The sequence below is a fragment of the Plecotus auritus genome, assembly GCF_963455305.1.
Source record: "Plecotus auritus genome assembly, chromosome: 4".
Lineage (NCBI taxonomy): Eukaryota > Metazoa > Chordata > Mammalia > Chiroptera > Vespertilionidae > Plecotus > Plecotus auritus.
Genome location: NC_137775.1, coordinates 139,035,607 through 139,054,314, shown reverse-complemented (window position 1 = coordinate 139,054,314; position 18,708 = coordinate 139,035,607). Strand labels below are relative to the sequence as shown.

Sequence of the window (18,708 nt, the reverse complement as noted above, 5' to 3'; positions counted from 1 at the left end):
GAGCACCCCCGGCTCGGCTCAGGCCTTGTTCAAGCCTCCGCTATGGCTTGGGCAGGGCCCTCTAGCTCCGATCAGGCCCTGCTCAAGTCTCTACTGTGGCTTGGGCAGAGCTCCCCGGCTCCAATCAGGCCTGTGTCATGGCTTGGGAAGGCTCCCCCCAACCCCGCGACTCCACTCAGGCCCTGCTCAAGCCTCTGCCACCCCGCCCCCTGCTGCTTGGCACCAAGGCCGGTAGGCCTGGAGTGGCCAGGGGCATTCTGGGACCCCGGCAGTTCAGGGCCTACAGGCTCAGAGCGGCCTGGGTCCCAAGGATGTTCCCGGGACCTAGGCAGCTGGGTGCCTGCATATGCAAATTAACCCTCCATCTTTGTCAGGTTAATTTGTATACTCACTCCTCATTGGCTGGTGGGCGGCACGGAGGTGCAGTCAATTTGCATCTTTCTCTTTTATTAGTGTAGATTACCATTTATTGAGCTCTTATTTTAACTTGTGGGTTCTGCTAATCATTTTGCACAGAGTATTTCCTCTTCTCAACAAACTATGAGCTTAGTACTACTAAATTTATTTTACACGCAATAAATCTAAATTCCAAAGAATTAAACTATATTGTAAAAGCTTGTACATCTAGCAACTGGCAGAACTCTGTTAAAAAAAACAAACAAACAGCTTTATCTGAATTCAAAATCATGGGTTTTTTTGGTCATGGAGTAATGTTTACATAACAGATTTCCTTATTAAAGGGATGCTTTGTAAGAAAGAAATCCATATACTTTCCTCTTTAAAAATATTTTTTCGCCCTAACTGGTTTGGCTCAGAGGATAGAGCGTCGGCCTGCGGACTAAAGGGTCCCGGGTTCGATTCTGGTCAAGGGCATGTACCTGGGTTGCGGGCACATCCCCAGTGGGGGGCGTGCAGGAGGCAGCTGATCGATGTCTCTCTCTCATCGATGTTTCTAACTTTCTACCCCTCTCTCTTCCTCTCTGTAAAAAAATCAATAAAATATATTAAAAAAATATTTTTTCATGAAACAACATTATTTTTAAAGTAAAATATTTCCCTTTGATGCAGTTCAAATATTCAGAAGGTTTAAGTTAGTATATAATTTGAGGAAAGTGTTGAAAAAGTAAAAGTCTCTTTTCCCACTATTTCTTAACTATTCTATCACTTCAAAATTAAGTGTTGGAGTTTCATGTTTGATTAAAATGGTTACTTAACTTACCTCAAACCTCTGAATTTAAAAAGCAAATCAATTCTGATAATTTATAGCTTTAGTATCATTGGTCAACTAGTCATCCCAACAATTACAGTCTATTCTTATTTGTCAGAATGTTCTCTCCAAGTTTTGGTCATTTCCCATAAAGACAATTGGCCAAATGAATGCGAGGAAATGTATAATTCTTCCAAGGACTCTCAGCTACTTCCATTCTTCTCTCTGTCTCTCATCTCCACGATCTATGGATCTCTGCTTACACTCCAGAAGCAGAGAAAGACAGCGACAGAGAAAGCTCCAATATGTCTGTAAATTTTTAGCATGACACCCTTTGGGGTTTGGTTCTTGTTAGTTCCATCACAGTTACATATTTAATACTCTTTCCCTTGAAGTCATAGCTCATGCTCTTCCTAATTTAAGTTGATAATGCCTTAGAAAACATCACTAACTGTCATAGAAATATGTAGGAATATAATCAAATATTTTAAATGTGGATCAATATTTAAAGATGACAGTTGCCAAATTTAAAATATTTAAATAACTACTATGTGGCCGATGTCTTTCAACGTCCGTGTTTTAAATATTCTGCTGAACCTTGTTTTATTCTACATTTTGTCTGCAAGTCCTGATTATGGAATATATAAATGTATTCCCTCATCTGAGAATATTTCACATACCATATTAAAAGTGTGTGCAACATGCAGATAGTTGGGAGAGGTTTTCACTTTCTGCGCAGCACTGTGGAGGGAGGAAAGCAGAATGGCTTTCTTGGGAGGGAGTCACAGGGAAATTTAAAGATGAAAAGGATGCCCTAGAGCATGTCTGTGTATCGTGTGTAGATACTAGATGACATGAGTCCACAGGTCCCTTTAAGCTCATTTGTTTCCAGATTCTATAAGGCTTTCATGAAATTCTCTCCTTTTCAAGCACCCTCTTCAGAGCAGCTTTGACATCTCTGTTCCTCAGACTGTAGATCAGGGGATTAAGCATGGGATTGAAAAGGCTGTGAAAGAGGAGGAGATATTTCTTCTGCTCTGTGGGGTCCCCATGTGGGGGCCCAACATACATGATAATGGCTGTGCCATAAAAGAGTCCAACCACGCAGAGGTGGGAGGAGCAGGTGGAGAAGGCTTTCCGGCGCCCCTCCCCTGACTGGATCTTCAGGATGGCGCGTAGAATCTGAATGTAGGATATCACAATGGAGGAGAGTGGTCCCACCAGCACAGATGCTGCCCCAGCCAAAACCATAATCTCATTCATGTGGGTGTCTGCACAGGCAAGTTTGAGAACCGCTAGAATTTCACAGAAAAAGTGATTCACTTTCTGGGGTCCACAGAAGGGCAATGGTAAGAGTAGCATTGTATGTACTAGGGCCAGGAGGGCTCCTAAAGTCCAGGAAGTCACTGACAGGATGGTGCAGACTCTCCAGGTCACAAGGACAGAGTACCGGAGCGGGTGGCAGATGGCCACATACCGATCATAGGACATTGCCACCAGGAGAAGACATTCGGTGCTAGCAAAGGTCAAGAAGAGGAAGGTCTGCGTCATGCAGCCAGCAAAGGAGACAGGCTTGGCTGGACTCAGGAGGTTTACCAGCATCTGGGGCACTGTGTTGCAGGCATAGGACATGTCAACGATGGCCAGGTGTGAGAGGAAGAAGTACATGGGGGTGTGCAGTTGGGAGTCCAGCCAGATGAGGCCCAGGATGACCCCGTTGCCCAGCAGGGTGAAGGTGTAGAACAGGGAGAAGAGCCCAAAAAGGAGTATCTGAGCCCTTGGGCTGAGGGGAAATCCCAGCAGGAGGAACTCTGTGACTGAAGTCTGGTTTCCCCCCATTTTCCTAGGAAAAAGACAAGGGTGCTCACGTCTGAATGCTGGGGGTAAGGGGATGGGAGGGTAATGACCAACCTGGTGGATCTGTGACATTGTTTCTTCCCTCAGAAAACATCTTCCACGATATGTTTGTCCTGTTAGTCACTTACTACGTGAATACTATGCCTTACAAGTGACACGGAAGGAAATTTTTTTTCACTGTGATAAACTAAATGCTAGTATTCTCTTACAGTGTTCAGTAAATATTACCTGTATTTTCAAACTTGCACCACAGTTCACAATATGGTAACACTGCAACTGCCTTCACAGCTGTGGATACTTTTGGTTGGTGTGATCCCATCAGAGGTTTGCCCATGTGTGTTCCCACACTGCAGTGCACACAGAGCCACATGTGAGAATCTGGGCTGTGGTCTTGTATCTGTATCTGTACATGAGGATGGGAAGATGGACCAGGAGCATGTCAGAGACCCTCCTATCAATGACCTCACAAATCTGTGCCTTCATTATGTGAATTTCTTGTTAGCCTTGTAATTTTAACTGACAGAATAATCTTGAATTGAGAGAATGGTACGCAGCCTGCCACACCTTGAGCTGGATTTAAAAGAGAGAACTTTGTCTTTTGACTTTTGTACCTATAGATGGTCTACTCTGATCATGCTGTTTCATGATTGGATATTACCCGTCACCCTCTTATCCTCTATATGAATATTTATATTCTATACCTGCATGTGTGTGCATGATGTATATGTTAGATATAGAGTTACATATGTACACATGCACTTGAATCCTTATTATGTGCAAGTGTGCAAAGTACTTGGTATTTTCTATATTATTTTCTACTCTATTTCACCAGTAAAAATGCTGATTGAATATCTTGATGGGTCATAGCCCAAGATTTTAAAAAATCCAAGTCTAGAGCTAAAGCTCTAACTATATACTCATATTCATAGAACCTTCGGCATATTTTATAGCTTAACTCTAATATAAAGATATTCTTTATCTTGAATCTTTACTTTTTTGTGGTTTATCAATTTTTTAAAGTATTTCTACCACAGCGTGGGTATTCTAAGGTTTGATTTGTAACTATTAAGCCACTGCTTTTGTCTTCTTGTCTGACCTTGTATCCTCCTTCAATCCAGAATCCATCTGAATTTCACTAAAACAAAAATCCCAGGAAAATTCATAATTAAGTTCCTATCTATCAATTCCCCATTCAAATTTTCTGATTGACAGGCCAGCATAGGACATTTGGCTCAAGCGGACTAGAAAGTCCTGAATGAGAAAGTGGCCCCAGCCTCATTTCGTGGAACAGCCAACAGTCCCCCTATCCAGCACAACAGGAGGCAGCTGCTCTAGAGCATGAGCCAGCAGGCCAATGATAACAACGGCCTGCTTACAGTCCACAGCCTCAACAGCCAGCACTAATCAGTCTGAAGGACAATAAACTCCATCTAATCCGACTAGAACACTTATATCCCCCAGCATCTGCCCCTTGTGGTTTTTGCACATAAAATTCAACTCCAAGAACAGTGGAGGCTGAGTCCTAATCTTTCCTGTTGTGGTTCTATCCAGCACTCCCTCTAATAAACTCCCCTCTTGCTCACTGCATCCGCCTTAATCCTTGAGTGACTACAATCTTATACTAGTAAGTTAGTATTTGCAAGGTTTTATAAGCAAAAGTTTGAAGGTTTTACCCTGCTTCAAAGGAAGAATCAGAATTCACAGTAGAAATATTGGGAGATGATTTTACCTTAGTCTAAGAAATAACGTCATAGCAATTGGAATCACCTCCTTGAAGAAAACTGTTTGTTTCATTAGGACTGACCTTCATGTCAGTGAATGTTTTAAATCAGAGATTGATTAACCATCTATTCAAGATGGGATTCCCATGTTATGTGAGAAGTTGAACAAGAACAATGCTGAAGTCTCTTCCAACTATAGGATTCACTGGCCCTAAATGTATAGAAAAGTGTTAGCCATTTTCATTTTGACTTTCTTGCAACATTTGGGGACAATGTCATGGATGAAGGCACACAACAAACTAAATTAGAAGGACCAATGAGTGTCATCTTATCTTCTATCTGCCAGTAGCTAAAACACAAACATAAAATTCACAGATATTTACTAAACATATTCAATGCCCTGCCACATGTCTTGACTGAGGACATACAAGACAATTCCTGTCTGCTGGTGTATATAACCACTTGGAATGAAAAAGACTGTTAAAAGAACTAGAAAGATGATAATTCTCATATTTAAATAACTCATCAAATGGAAGTTCACTTTCAAAAATAAAACCTTCAGGACACTCTTCTGTAACAAACTCATTTTGTGGTCAATTAGGTCTATTATTTAATGAAAACATGATTTAATTTCATGGGACAATGGAAATATTTTCAAGCAAACCTCTCAAATAGCATCTTACCTTATAATTTAAACATGAACGTCAACACTAAATGCAACAAAGTAAGTGATCCATATTAGGTGTATCTAAAGGAGACAATAACTTTTAAATTATCCTATTAGGTATGTCTATAAATAGCAGACATTTGGCATTGAAAGACAATAACAATTCCTTTGTGATTTTCCATTAGAGCCTATCTGAAATTATAGAGTGAACAAAGTCTGGATAATATAAAAAACTTACCACAGACTTACAGCTAAAAACAAGAAGACAAGGTGAATGTGAGTTGAGGTAAGCAAAAATACACCAATAAAAAAAATAGCATCTGTGAGTTAGTATTGAAATCCTGCCTCATAAGGATCTATCTTTTAAGAGAAAATGTGCCCCAACAGAAGCAACGGGGTTCCGCTCAGAAGAGAAGATTTATTCTCTGCTTAATTCTACCACCTCTCAATAGACTGAGTGTTTGGTGTAGGGGAGGGAGAAAGACCCATCAGGCACACTGCCATCTGCTTCCTTCCAGGGAAAAGGGGCTCTCCAAGGACTTGTCTCTGGTTTTCTCCAGAGGAACATTTTCGACAAGAAGAAGATGTTGATGATTCCTTCACTCACTGGAGGTCCACCATCATCAATTTAGAAACACTGGAATGATTTAGGGAACTCCTTCATACATTACAATTACCACACACTTGGATTTATTACAGCTTCAAGAACTCTAACATTTTCCCACCTACTAACCCTCCAAATAAAGTAAGAAGTAAACAGGGCAGAGGGAACCATCTATTTTTCCCATCCTCTCTAATGTTTGCTGAGTTTTATGTTACACCTGACCAGAATATGCATCCTATATATTTTTTTCATCAAGTCACCCTAAGGAACACATCCAATAAAGCAAGACCAAGTAGCAGAAGCTATGGAAGCAATGGGGAACATGTGAAGGAATCAGAAACAGGATAAGATATCCCAAGGGGACTTGTTAAATCCTGTTCGGTAGGATTTAACTGCAGTGCCAAGAGCCAAGGAATACTCTCACCAGGAAACACTCTGAAATAAAAGACCAGAAACTATAAAATTCATAGAAGAAAACATAGGGAAAAAGCTCTTTGACGTTGGTCTTGGCGATCAAAATAAACAAGTGAGTCTTCATCAAACTAAAAACCTTTGGACAGCAAAAGAAATGATCAGCAAAATGAAAATATAACCTACACAATAGGAAGACATATTTGTAAACCATATATCTCATAAAAGATTAATATCCAAAATATATAAAGAACTCATACAATTCAATAGTAAAAATATCACATAACTTCATCAGAAAATGGGCAAAGAAATTGAATGGACATTTTCCCAGTGAAGGCATACAAATCGCCAAGAGGTATATGGAAAGGTGCTCATTATCACTAATCATAAGGGAAATGCAAATCAAATCTACATTGGATAGTACCTCTCATCTGTTAGAATGGGAATCATCAAGAAGACAAGAGATAAATGCCGGTGAGGATACAGAGAAAAGAGGAGAGGTGCACTGTTGGTGGGACTGTTAATTGGTAGGTACAGCTACTATGAAAAATAGTATGGAGATTCCTCATAAAAATAAAAATAGAAATATCATCCGATCCAGCAATTTCATTTCTGAAAATATATCTGAAGGAACAAAAACATTGTGTATGAGAGATAACTGCACCCCCATGTTCACTGCAGCATTATTTACAACTAGAGGCCTGGTTGCTGGAGGCTAAGACCAGCAGGTCATAATAAATGCGAGAAGTCCACGGAAGGCTGATGGATATTCAGCAGGGGTGAAAATCTGCATATTACCTGCTGCTGGCTGAACCGCTGAAGGCAATTCCCCTAACCCAGTGGTCAGCAAACTGTGGCTCGCAAGCCACATGCGGCTCGCGAGCTGCGGTTTGCTGCTCTGTTGACTAATGAGTTTGCTGACCACTGGGATAGGGGCTTAATCACAAGGAACAACAACAGCCTGTAATAATTGGAATCGAGAGTCTAGGTCAGTGGTCGGCAAACTCATTAGTCAACAGAGCAGCAAACTGCAGCTCGCGAGCCGCAGTTTGCCGACCACTGCCCTAACCTGATAATCTTTTACCAAACCTTACCTTTGGTACATATGTTTGCTTTGCTAAAGGGCAAAATGTGTAAATAAAAAGCCGTGGGTCTGGAGATTCGGTGAGCCCATTCCACTAGAGAAGGGTTTCTGCCTGGTTCCCCATGCCTTTCAAATTTATATTTCTTGTCAAGTGTATCCATTTACGTGCGACCCTTCTCCAGATTCTTGAACCCTTCCTGTGAAAGACTGCAGCACCAGGTGCTCAGATTCGTGCACCAGTGGGATCCCTCAGCCTGGCCTGCACCCTCTCACAATCTGGGACCTCTCAGGGGATGTCGGACTGCTGGTTTCTGCCTGATCTCCACAGGCAAGGCCCTGAGGGGATTGGACCAAAACCGGCAATCCAACATTCCCTGAGGGATGTAGTAGTGCGCAGAGCGGCAGGTAGCCGGGGAGGAGCCCAAGCCCTGGCCGGGGACTGTGCTGCTCCTTATCATCCCGGCCCCCCTGCGCCTGCTGCCACTGCTGCCACTCAGTACCACACTGCCATGGAGGCAGGAGAAGCTTGCACCATCACAGCTGTGCTCGCCAGCCATGAGGCCAGTGTCTGGCGCCCCTCAGTCAGCTGAGCAGTGCTCCTATTGTGGGAGCACACTGACCACCCGGGGGCAGCTCCTGTGTTGAACGTCTGCCCCCAGGTGGCCAGTGCACGTCATAGCGACCAGTCAAACAGTCATTTGGCCGCTTAGTCGCTTAGGCTTTTATATATATAGATAGCCAAGACATGAAAACAACCTAAGGTCTATGGACAGATGAATAGACAAAAAAACAGTGGTACATACTTACAATGGAATATCATTCAGCTTAGAAAAGAAGGAATCCTGCCATTTACAACAACATGAATGGCCTGAGGGCATTATGCCAAGTGAAATAACTCAGTCAGAGGAAGGCAAATGATCTATGATCTCACTTGTATGTGGGATCTAAAACAACAACAACAAAAAAAACTAAACCAATTTGTAGAAAAAGAGATCAGATTTGTGGAAATTGGATAAAGGTGATAAAATAGTGATAAAAAATGCTGTATGCTATTCTTAAATTTGTTAAGAGAGTAAAATCTAAGCGTTCTCATCACAAAGGGATAAAACATTTCTTTCCTATCTATATGTGATTATGAATGTCTTATGGTGGTGATCATTTCACACTATTTTTAAGTCAAATCATTATGCTATGCACTTACATTTATAGAGTGCTTTATGTTAATTATATCTCAATAAAACTGGAAAAATTTTACAAGAGAATAAGAAATGTTATCACAGAGAATGATAATTAGGAGGAAGTAGATTCATCTTGCTGTTAAGTCAATCCTTCACATTTGTAACATGCATTCTACCTGAAATCCAAAACACAAGAAATAAGTAATTAAACCAAAAAGTGGGGGCTGACCTCAGCAACAAGAATTAGGATATAATTTGTAAGCAGCTAAGAAAAACACATTATTGACAAAGTGGTAATTCACTTTTCTCTTCACAAAGGGCAGCATCAATAATTTAGTGGTAAGTACTTAGTCTATGAATTTTATCATAGCCTTGATAACAAGAACATATCAGGAAATATGTGACTTGAGAGCTTTGGGAGCCTCCAAAAGTCCCCTCAAGGGCCTTTGATACAATCTCAGGGTGGCAGGAAGTTGTGACAGTGAACCCAAATGTAGTTTGGGCTACCTATCTGGAGAAGGACTGCAGGGAAAAGGAAGGAGATGATCAATATGGAGCACAGATAAAGGTCAGAGAGGCAGCATCTGCCTGAACATCTTTGACAACCTTCATGGGAAGAGAAAGCTGACTAGTTGGCACAAGGATTCTAGTCACCTGGTGATGCTATGTCTACAGTCCGGACAGATGGCTTAAGTGACCAGTAATCAACAGCCTTGGTCAGTAAGCTCTCTAACTTCATGTTCACCACTCAGCCATCTACAATAATCTACACTAATAAAAGAGAAACATGCAAATTAACCATCACTCCAATACACCCACCAGCCAATCAGGAGCAAGTATGCAAATTAACCCAACAAAGACGGCAGCAGCCACGGAGCTGGAGCGAGCAGGAGGCTTGGGTTGCCCCTGGCAATGGAGGAAGCCAAGCTTCCCGCCCGCCCTAACCGGCCCTGCCCTCTGCTCAAGGCTACAAAGTTTCAATTATAGAAGATAAATAAATCCCAGATACCTGCTTCCAGCCGGCCCTGGCATCCGCTCAAGGAGGTGCTGAAAAAAAAAAGGATGAGCTGGGAGCTTGGGTCGCCAGGGGACGTGGCCAGCCTGAAAACAGCCATTAGTCCTTCACCCAGGCTGGCCAGGCACCCCAGCGGGACCCCCCCCCCCCCACCCTGAAGGGGCTGTGGCCAGCCTGAAAAGAGCCCTCAGCCCCTCACCCAGGCTGGCCACATACCATGGGGTGAGGGGCCCCACTGGGGGACTTGGCCAGTCTGAAAAGAGCCCTCAGCCCCTCACCCAGGCTGGCCAGGCACCCCAGTGGGGACCCCCACCCTGAAGGGGGTGTGGCCAGCCTGAAAACGGCCCTCAGCCCCTCACCCAGGCTGGCCAGGCACCCTAGCGGGACCCCCACCCTGATCCGGGACACCCTTCAAGGCAAACCAGCTGGCCCCCACCTGTACACCAGGCCTCTATCTATACTAATAAAAGGGTAATATGCTAATTAGACTGGGAGACCTTCCAGGAGACCTTCCGGACATTCTTCTGGACAAAGCCATGGTGGCGGGGCCGAGGTAGAGGCGGTTAGAGGCCAAGAGGGGAGGGCAGTTGTGGGTAATCAGGCCAGGATGGGATAGCAGTTATGGATGATCAGGCTGGTGGGGGATGAGGCCATTGGGGGTAAGCAGACCAGCAGGGGGGCCAGCTGGGGGCGAGCAGGCCATCAGTGGGGGTCAGTTGGAGGTGATCAGGACAGTGGGGGGGGATTTGGAGTGAGCAGGCCAGCAGGGGGGGCAGTTGGGGGTGAGCAGGCCAATGGGGAGGGGAGGTGGGGGTGAGCGGGGGGGGGCAGTTGGGAGCCAGCACACTGGCACGGGGGGCAGTTGAGGGTGATCAGGCTGGTGGGGGGGGGGCAAGCAGGCTGGCAGGCAGAGTAGTTAGGGGCAACTAGGCAGGCAGGCAGGCAGGTGAGGGTGATCAGGCTGGTGAGGGGGGCAAGCAGGCTGGCAGGCAGAGTAGTTAGGGGCAACTAGGCAGGCAGACAGGCAGGTTAGGAGCCAGCAGTCCCAGATTGCGAGAGGGATGTCTGACTGCTGGTTTAGGCCTGATCCCTGTAAACCGGCAGTAGGACATCCTTTGAGGGGTCCCAGGTTGGAGAGGGTGCAGGCCGGGCTGAGGGACACCCCCACCCCCTGTGCACAAATTTTGTGCACTGGGCCACTAGTTAGGTAATAAACTACCTTCTTGTGTAGATATTTCTACAGAAAGGATCACCAAGGTCATTTGTTCATTATGCAGTTGCATCTTCCCAATGTGCTATGGATAGCAAGATGCATTTCCTGAACAACATTTCCAAAGTTGGATCTAACAAGTGAAGAACAGACCCTGAACCAAGATAACCTCATTGAAGCAAGACTAAGGAAAAGATCCCTTCCTAACAGCAACAGATGAGATGTATGTTTTTTATAAGCATTATTGGTAAACTGTCAAATCACCTGAACATAAAAGAAATCTAAATAATAGATTAAAAATTCCTCATACATGACCAGAAGCACACAAGCAGATTGATGGTGCTGAGCTCTGTGAAGATTTTACTGTGAAAATGAGCTTCAGGAAAAGGAGTAGGATAAATAAAACTGCACATTAAACATAAAAATCCAATAAAGAGAAAATTTAAACTATTATTGACTATCTTTGCCTTCTTCCACCTCGCTAAGCCAGCACCTAACATCTTTATTTCTTTTCTATACTCTTTCCTTCCCCACCATAAAAACATATTTTCTAAGTTACAAAAAATTGAACATATTTAGTGTGTACATGCTAGCCTTTTGATACTGTCCTTAATGCCATGCTGAATGAGACACACATGTAAGACATAGATTCAGTATTCATTTGGCTTCATATTCTGTTGTAATAAATATATTCTCATGCATTTACTATTGAAAGGAATTTTAGGGATAAAATAGGCAGGTTTAGTGAATCTTAGGAATTAAGAGGGTCCATGGGGGAGGAATGCATAGGTGAGGGCTTGGGGCCACCAGAAGGCATACTTCACAGAGAATAAAAAGGTGCCATGGGATAAGGGGAGAGGAAGACATACATTCACAGAGGATAAAGAAAAATCACAAAGTATGGGGGAAAAGGAAACATACTTTCACAGAGGACAGAGAAATGTGGGCAGATGCTGGAAGGAGGGAAACATATGTTCACAGGAGATAAAGTAATGTTGTAAGATAAGGGGAGATAAAGAGGGGGGCACCATGTGGATTTTGGACTGTGAAGTTGATCTTCTGCAAAAGACTGACCAATTAGAAAAGCACAGGGTCATAAATGGGGAAGGAGTCCAATTAAAAGGGAGCATGAAGAGATAAAGAACTACAGCCTTTATAAACCATAGAATAAAGGGGCTTAGTGCGTTACCCCCCTGGGAACCCCTCCCTACATGGGAGTCTGTATTTGCTTCCAATAAATTTCCACCCTTCTACTAAGAAGTCCCTTTACTCTGGGAATTTTATTCTTCAAACCTCATGAAACAAGAACCTGTACAGGGGAGTTCTGCTCTCCACACCCCATGTTTCACTATGAATTCTGACTGTACTCATAATAAGTAAATGCGACCCACCGAACAGCTGCGAGCCCCAGAACACCGGTCCCCAGTTGGTGCAAACACACGGATTCAGAGGAGCTCTACACTCCACCATGGAAAGGTCAGATTTCGCCTGGGATAAGGTGAGGTCTCTGGTCCCGACTGGAGAGAGGAACGCGCGTTTTGCGGGAGCTGGAGGAGCAGGGAAGTCTGTGCCTAGAAAAATCCGTGGCTGTTGGGGCTGGTGGGATCCATGAATGTGGAAGGGTGTCCTCAGAGCTGCTAACAGAAGGGATCTCTAAAAAGCAACCCATTTTGATCTGACGTGCAGGGACACCCTAAGAATTTCAAAGGAGTGCCGACTGCTTAGACTTACGTGCAGCCCCAGAGTTCGCACACTTGGGCTTTTTCCTCTTGAAATTCTTGCTTCTGATTACTAAGCCCAATACATAGGATCACCCAGTTGGGGACACCCTGGGAGACTGCAGGGGAAAGTGTTTTTCTGGAACCTGGGGATCAGAGCAGGGAGTGACCATCAGAGAGCCTTCTCTGAGGCAGCCCACTTCCACAAACTGGTATTGAGTGCCACAGGGAAAGAAGGATGTCAATACAGGCTAGAGAGGCCAAAGAGATCCAGAAGTGAATCCAGAAACACTGCCACTCAGGGGCTGAATCACAAATTGACTCTTGTGTAATCAAAAATAAAGGAATACGAGAAATTAAGACACCGCCTGCTTAAAAATCAGGACTGGCTTAAAACACTGAGGAGCAGTGGAACGCAGGGAACTGCAATACTGTCCAGACTGAGAAACAAGCGTGCCAAACAGAACAACAGAGGAAGTGAATGACCTTCACTACTATGCATTTTTTTATTTTTTATTTTTATTATATTATTTTCATTTTTTGCATCTTTTACTCAAGAAACTAATTTTTTTCTTTTTTCCTCACTTGATTTTACCTTTTTAATTATTACATTTTTATTTTCAATCAATATCATTACTACTACTATTTTACCTTTTTTTAAAGTATCATTTTATTTTCTCTTTATTTTACTTTGGGATTAGTGTTCTACATTCTAGTTTCATCTTTTCTTTGGCATCATTTTACTCTATCTTAACTCTACCTTTATGCCATCACTCTCTTCCTAACCTTTCCCCTTTTGGTGTCCTGTTTATCTTACCCCTTTCCTGCTTTAGATTTTCTCAATTCTTTCTGTTTACCCCCTGATAAAATTTGACCCTACTTGTATATCTAATCTACAATCCCCTGTTCCAAGTCCATACACTCCTCTCTTGTCGCTGTCTTAACTATCCAAAAATTGTCTTTTTCTCTGTCCTTTTGTTGTTGTTTGCTTGAATGTTGATTATATTGACTTTTTATGCTTTTTTGTGATATAGTTTTGCTTATTCTTTTTTGTTTGTTTGTTTGCTTTGTTTTTTGCTTCTGTCTTCCCTTGCCTTGCTTGATATTAGTTGGTGTTGTAGTTTGTATTAATCCCCAGGTACTTGTTGCTGGCAATTGCTGGGATTAGTGGTTGTTCTATTGGAGTTTCCTCCCCATATATAGAGTTTGTTCCCCTTTCTCTCTTAGTCTCTTTCTTGTCTCTCTTTTTCTTTTTCCTTTTCCCAATTTCATTTTGACACTTTTTTTTTCTTTCTTTCTTTTTCCTCTTCTTCTTTCTCTCCTATCCCCTAATTTGCCTTTCTCTGGTGGTCACCTTTATTGGAGGTTATTAATATTGTGAATACATTTCTGTTCAGTGCTTTGTGAGTTGTACCGGTTGTGTTGTATTTTGTGCCTTTAAATCAATGCAGGAGAGAGATAACTACATAACCAGACATCCGGAGAAGAGAGACCATGGGGAGACAAAGAAACAGCCTGCATATGAAAGAAAAGCAGGCATCACCAGAAAAGGAAGTAAACGAAATGGAGACAAGCAACCTTCCAGAGAAAGAATTCAGAGAAATGGTCATAAGGTGGCTGAAAAGAATGGAAGACAAATTCGACAATATGAGCAAGAACCAAGAGGAAATGAAGAAGAACCAAGAAGAAATGAAAAATGACATCACTGCTGTAAAGAACTCAATAGAAAGCATCAAGAGTAGACTAGAAGAAGCAGAGGACCGCATCAGTGAGCTAGAAGACAAGATGGGAAAAAATACCCAAGTAGAGCAACTTCTAGAAAAAAAAATTAAAAGGCAGGAGGAGAGCCTAAGGGAACTTTGGGACAACACGAAACAAAACAACATCCGCATAATAGGGGTTCCAGAAGGAAAGGAAGCTGAGCAAGGAATAGAAAACCTGTTTGAAGAAATAATGACAGAAAATTTCCCTGATATAGGGAAGAAAAAACCCACACAAATCCAAGAAGCTCACAGAGTCCCAAGCAAAATGAACCCCAAAAGACTGACGCCAAGGCACATTATAATTAAATCGGCAAACACCAACGACAAAGTAAGAATCTTAAAAGCAGCAAGAGAGAGACAGAAAGTTACATACAAAGGAACCCCCATTAGACTAGCAACTGATTTCTCAACAGAAACTCATCAGGCCAGAAGGGAATGGAATGAAATATACAAAGTCATGCAAAGGAAGGGTCTGAATCCAAGAATACTGTACCGAGAAAGGCTATCAATCAAAATTGAAGGTGAAATCAGGAGCTTCACAGACAAAAAAGGACTAAGGGAATTTATTACCACCAAACCAGCAATGCAAGAAATGCTAAAGGGTCTGCTGTAAAAAAAAAAAAAAAGAAGAAAAGAAATAGGAAGCGAAGAAGGAACACAGGGGTAAAGAATTAAAATGGCGACGAATAAGTACCTATCAATAATAACTTTAAATGTAAACGGATTAAATGCCCCAATCAAAAGACATAGGGTAACTGATTGGATAAGAAAACAAGACCCATATATCTGCTGTCTACAAGAAACTCACCTCAGAAAAAAAGACACACAGAGACCGAGGGTGAAGGGATGGAAAAAGGTCTTCCAGGCAAATGGAAATGAAAAAAAAGCTGGGGTAGCAATACTTATATCTGACAAATTAGATCTCAAAGTGAAGGACGTAACAAGAGATAAGGAAGGCCACTTCATAATACTAAAGGGAGCAATCCAACAAGAAGAAATAACTCTGGTAAACATATACGCACCCAATACAGGAGCACCCAAATACATAAAAAATCTCCTGGAGGATATCAAGGGAGAGATTGACAGCAATACAATCATAGTAGGAGACTTTAATACCCCACTATCACCATTGGACAAATCCTCTCAACAAAAAATCAGCAAAGAAACATCAATCCTAAAGGACTCACTAGACCAGATGGAATTAATTGACATATTCAGAACATTTCACCCCCAAAGCCATAGAATATACATTCTTCTCAAGAGCACATGGGTCATTTTCAAAGATAGACCATATGTTGCAACATAGGCAAAGTCTCTTCAAATTTAAGAAGATAGAAATCATATCAAGCATCTTCTCAGAGAAACAAAGATGGCGGCATAGGTAAGCACCTAAACTGCTGCCTCGCACAACAATTTCAAAACTACAACTAAAAGACAGAACGGACACCATCCAGAACCACAGGAAAGCTGGCTGAGTGAAAATTCTAAAACTAGAAGGAAAGAGAAAAGCTCACAGAGAATTGGAGGTACGGCAAAGGGTCTTTGTGCGCGCAGAGAGGAAGGGTGGCTGAGAGCCTGGCTGACTTTTTCTGGCGGAAAGGGGAAGGAAGCCCCTGACCGCACTGAACCCCAGTTCTGACTGCACTGAACCCCAGTCCCGGGCGAAACCCTGTGGACCCAGGCTCATACAGGGGGAGTCTGGACTGTCAGGTAGAGAGAAAGGCACCCGGAGACTAGGAGACCCGGGGGAGACCCGGGGGAGCCCCGGCAGGCAGGGTTCTGGAGGCGCGCATGCCAGTGTGCACAAAGGCTGGGGAGGTTTCCACAAGCTTTCCCTAGCAGAAGGGAGTCTGAAGCTCCTGACTGCATTGAACCCCAATTCTGACTGCACTGAACACCAGTTCCAGGCGAGCCCCTGGGGACCCACGCTCTTACAGGGGGGAATCTGGACTCTCGGGCAGAGACTCGGGAGCTGGGGAAGGCAGAGGTCTGCAGGTGCACACATGCCAGTGCGTACAAAGGCTGTGGAGGTTGCCACAGGCTTTCCCTAGTGGAAGGGAGTCAGAAGCTCCTGACTGCACTGAGCCCTAGTTCTGACTGCACTGAACCCCAGTTCCAGGCGAGCCCATGGGGACCCACACTCTTGTGGGGGGAATCTGGACTCTCAGGCGGAGATTCGGAAGCCGGGGAAGGCAGAAGTCTGCAGGCACACACGCGCGCAAGGGCAAGGCTGACTGGAAGCCAAGACTGTCTGCTCCGCCCTGAGACTCCACCCCATCCAAGCTGAGCACAGAGGCTATTGCAATTTGGCAAGTCTAATCCTATAAGGCTGTCTCCAGCACCGAACTTCTCCCACCATAGACACAGCTGATCCTTACAGCCAACTGGCCTGGAGGTCAATTCTTCCCAGTGATACCAACAATAATCAAGACTTAATTACAACAAGGCTGTACACACAGTCCACAAAGGGGTGCACCAAGAGTGTCCACCTCAGGTTAACTGGGGAGGCTGATCCACTGGGCCATATAGGAAACCTAGCACAGAAATCTACCCTACCAACTCAGGGAAGCAGTGAAAATGCGGCGTCAAAGAAACAGATCACAAACGAAAGAAATGGAGGAAAACAAAAGACTGGATATAGAATTCAAAACCACGATTATAAGGCTTTTCAAGAATATCCTAGAAAAGGCCGATAAATATAACAAGACCCTCGAAGATATGAAAAAGGACCAACTAGAAATTAAACATACACTGACTGAAATAAAAAATATTATACAGAGACCCAACAACAGACTAGAGGAACACAAGAATCAAGTCAAAGAATTGAAATACAAAGAAGCAAAAAACACTCAACCGAAAAAGCAAAAAGAAAAAAAAATCCAAAAAGTTGAAGATAGTGTAAGAAGACTCTGGGACAACTTCAAGCGTACCAACATCAGAATTATGGGGGTGCCAGAAGAAGAGAGAGAGCAAGAGACTGAAAACCTATTTGAAAAAATAATGACCAAAAACTTCCCCCACCTGGTGAAAGAAATAGACTTACAAGTCCAGGAAGCGCACAGAACCCCAAACAAAAGGAATCTAAAGAGGACCACACCAAGACACATCATAATTAAAATGCCAAGAGCAAAAGACAAAGAGAGAATATTAAAAGCAGCAAGAGAAAAACAGTTAATTACCTACAAGGGAGCACCCATATGATTGTCAGCTGATTTCTCAACAGAAACTATGCAGGCCAGACGGGAGTGGCAAGAAATATTCAAAGTGATGAATAGCAAGAACCTACAACCAAGATTACTCTACCCAGCAAAGCTATCATTCAGAATTGAAGGGCAGATAAAGAGCTTCACAGATAAGAAAAAGCTAAAGGAGTTCATCACCACCAAACCAGTATTATATGAAATGCTGAAAGGTATTCTTAAAGAAGAGGAAGAAGAAAAAAGAAAAGATAAAAATTATGAACAACAAATACATATCTATCAACAAGTGAACCTAAAAATCAAATGAATTAAAAACCTGAGGAACAGAATAATCTGGTGAATATAATAGAATCAGGGGCATAGAAAGGGAGTGGACTGATAATTCTCAGGGGGAAAGGGGTATGGGGGGGTTCAGGAAGAGACTGGACAAAAATTATACATCCATGGATGAGAACAGTGGGGCAGGGAGGTAAGGGCAGAAGGTGAGGTGGGAACCGGGTGGAGGGGAGCTATGGGGGGAAAAAGGAGAAACAATTGTAATAATCTGAATAAAGATTTATTTTTTTTTAAAAGAAAGCATCTTCTCAGACCACAGTGGCATAAAACTGGAAATCAACTACAATAAAAACAACCCAAAGAAATCAAACACATGGAGACTAATCAGCATGCTATTAAACAATGACTGGGTTACCAGAGAGATCCAGGAAGAAATAAAAAACATCATGGCAACAAATGACAATGAAAACAGTACAATACAAAAGCTATGGGAAACAGCGAAAGCAGTCTTGAGAGGGAAGTTCATAGCTCTACAAGCCTACTGCAAAAAACAAGAAACAATGGTAATAAATTACCTAACCCTACAACTCAAAGAGTTAGAAAAAGAGCAACAAGAAAAGCCCAGTGTAAGCAGAAGGGAGGAATTAATAAAGATCAGAGCGGAGATAAACGACATACAGACCAAAGAAACAATACAAATGATCAACAAAACCAAGAGCTGGTTCTTTGAAAGGATAAACAAGATTGATGAACCTCTAGCCAGGCTCACTAAGAAGCAAAGAGAGAGGACCCAAATA

At 43.0% G+C, this 18,708-nt stretch overlaps 1 protein-coding gene across 1 annotated transcript; it reads right to left on the bottom strand.

The window, feature by feature from the left end:
• Nucleotides 1-2,113: 2,113 nt before the first annotated feature.
• LOC308247212 (olfactory receptor 2A7-like) lies at nt 2,114-3,046 on the bottom strand (the record flags this gene model as incomplete). The annotated part of the gene is made up of 1 exon (XM_080665990.1): nt 2,114-3,046. The coding sequence occupies one exon, from the start codon at nt 3,044-3,046 to the stop codon at nt 2,114-2,116; it is 933 nt and encodes a 310-aa protein (XP_080522116.1).
• Nucleotides 3,047-18,708: the final 15,662 nt, after the last annotated feature.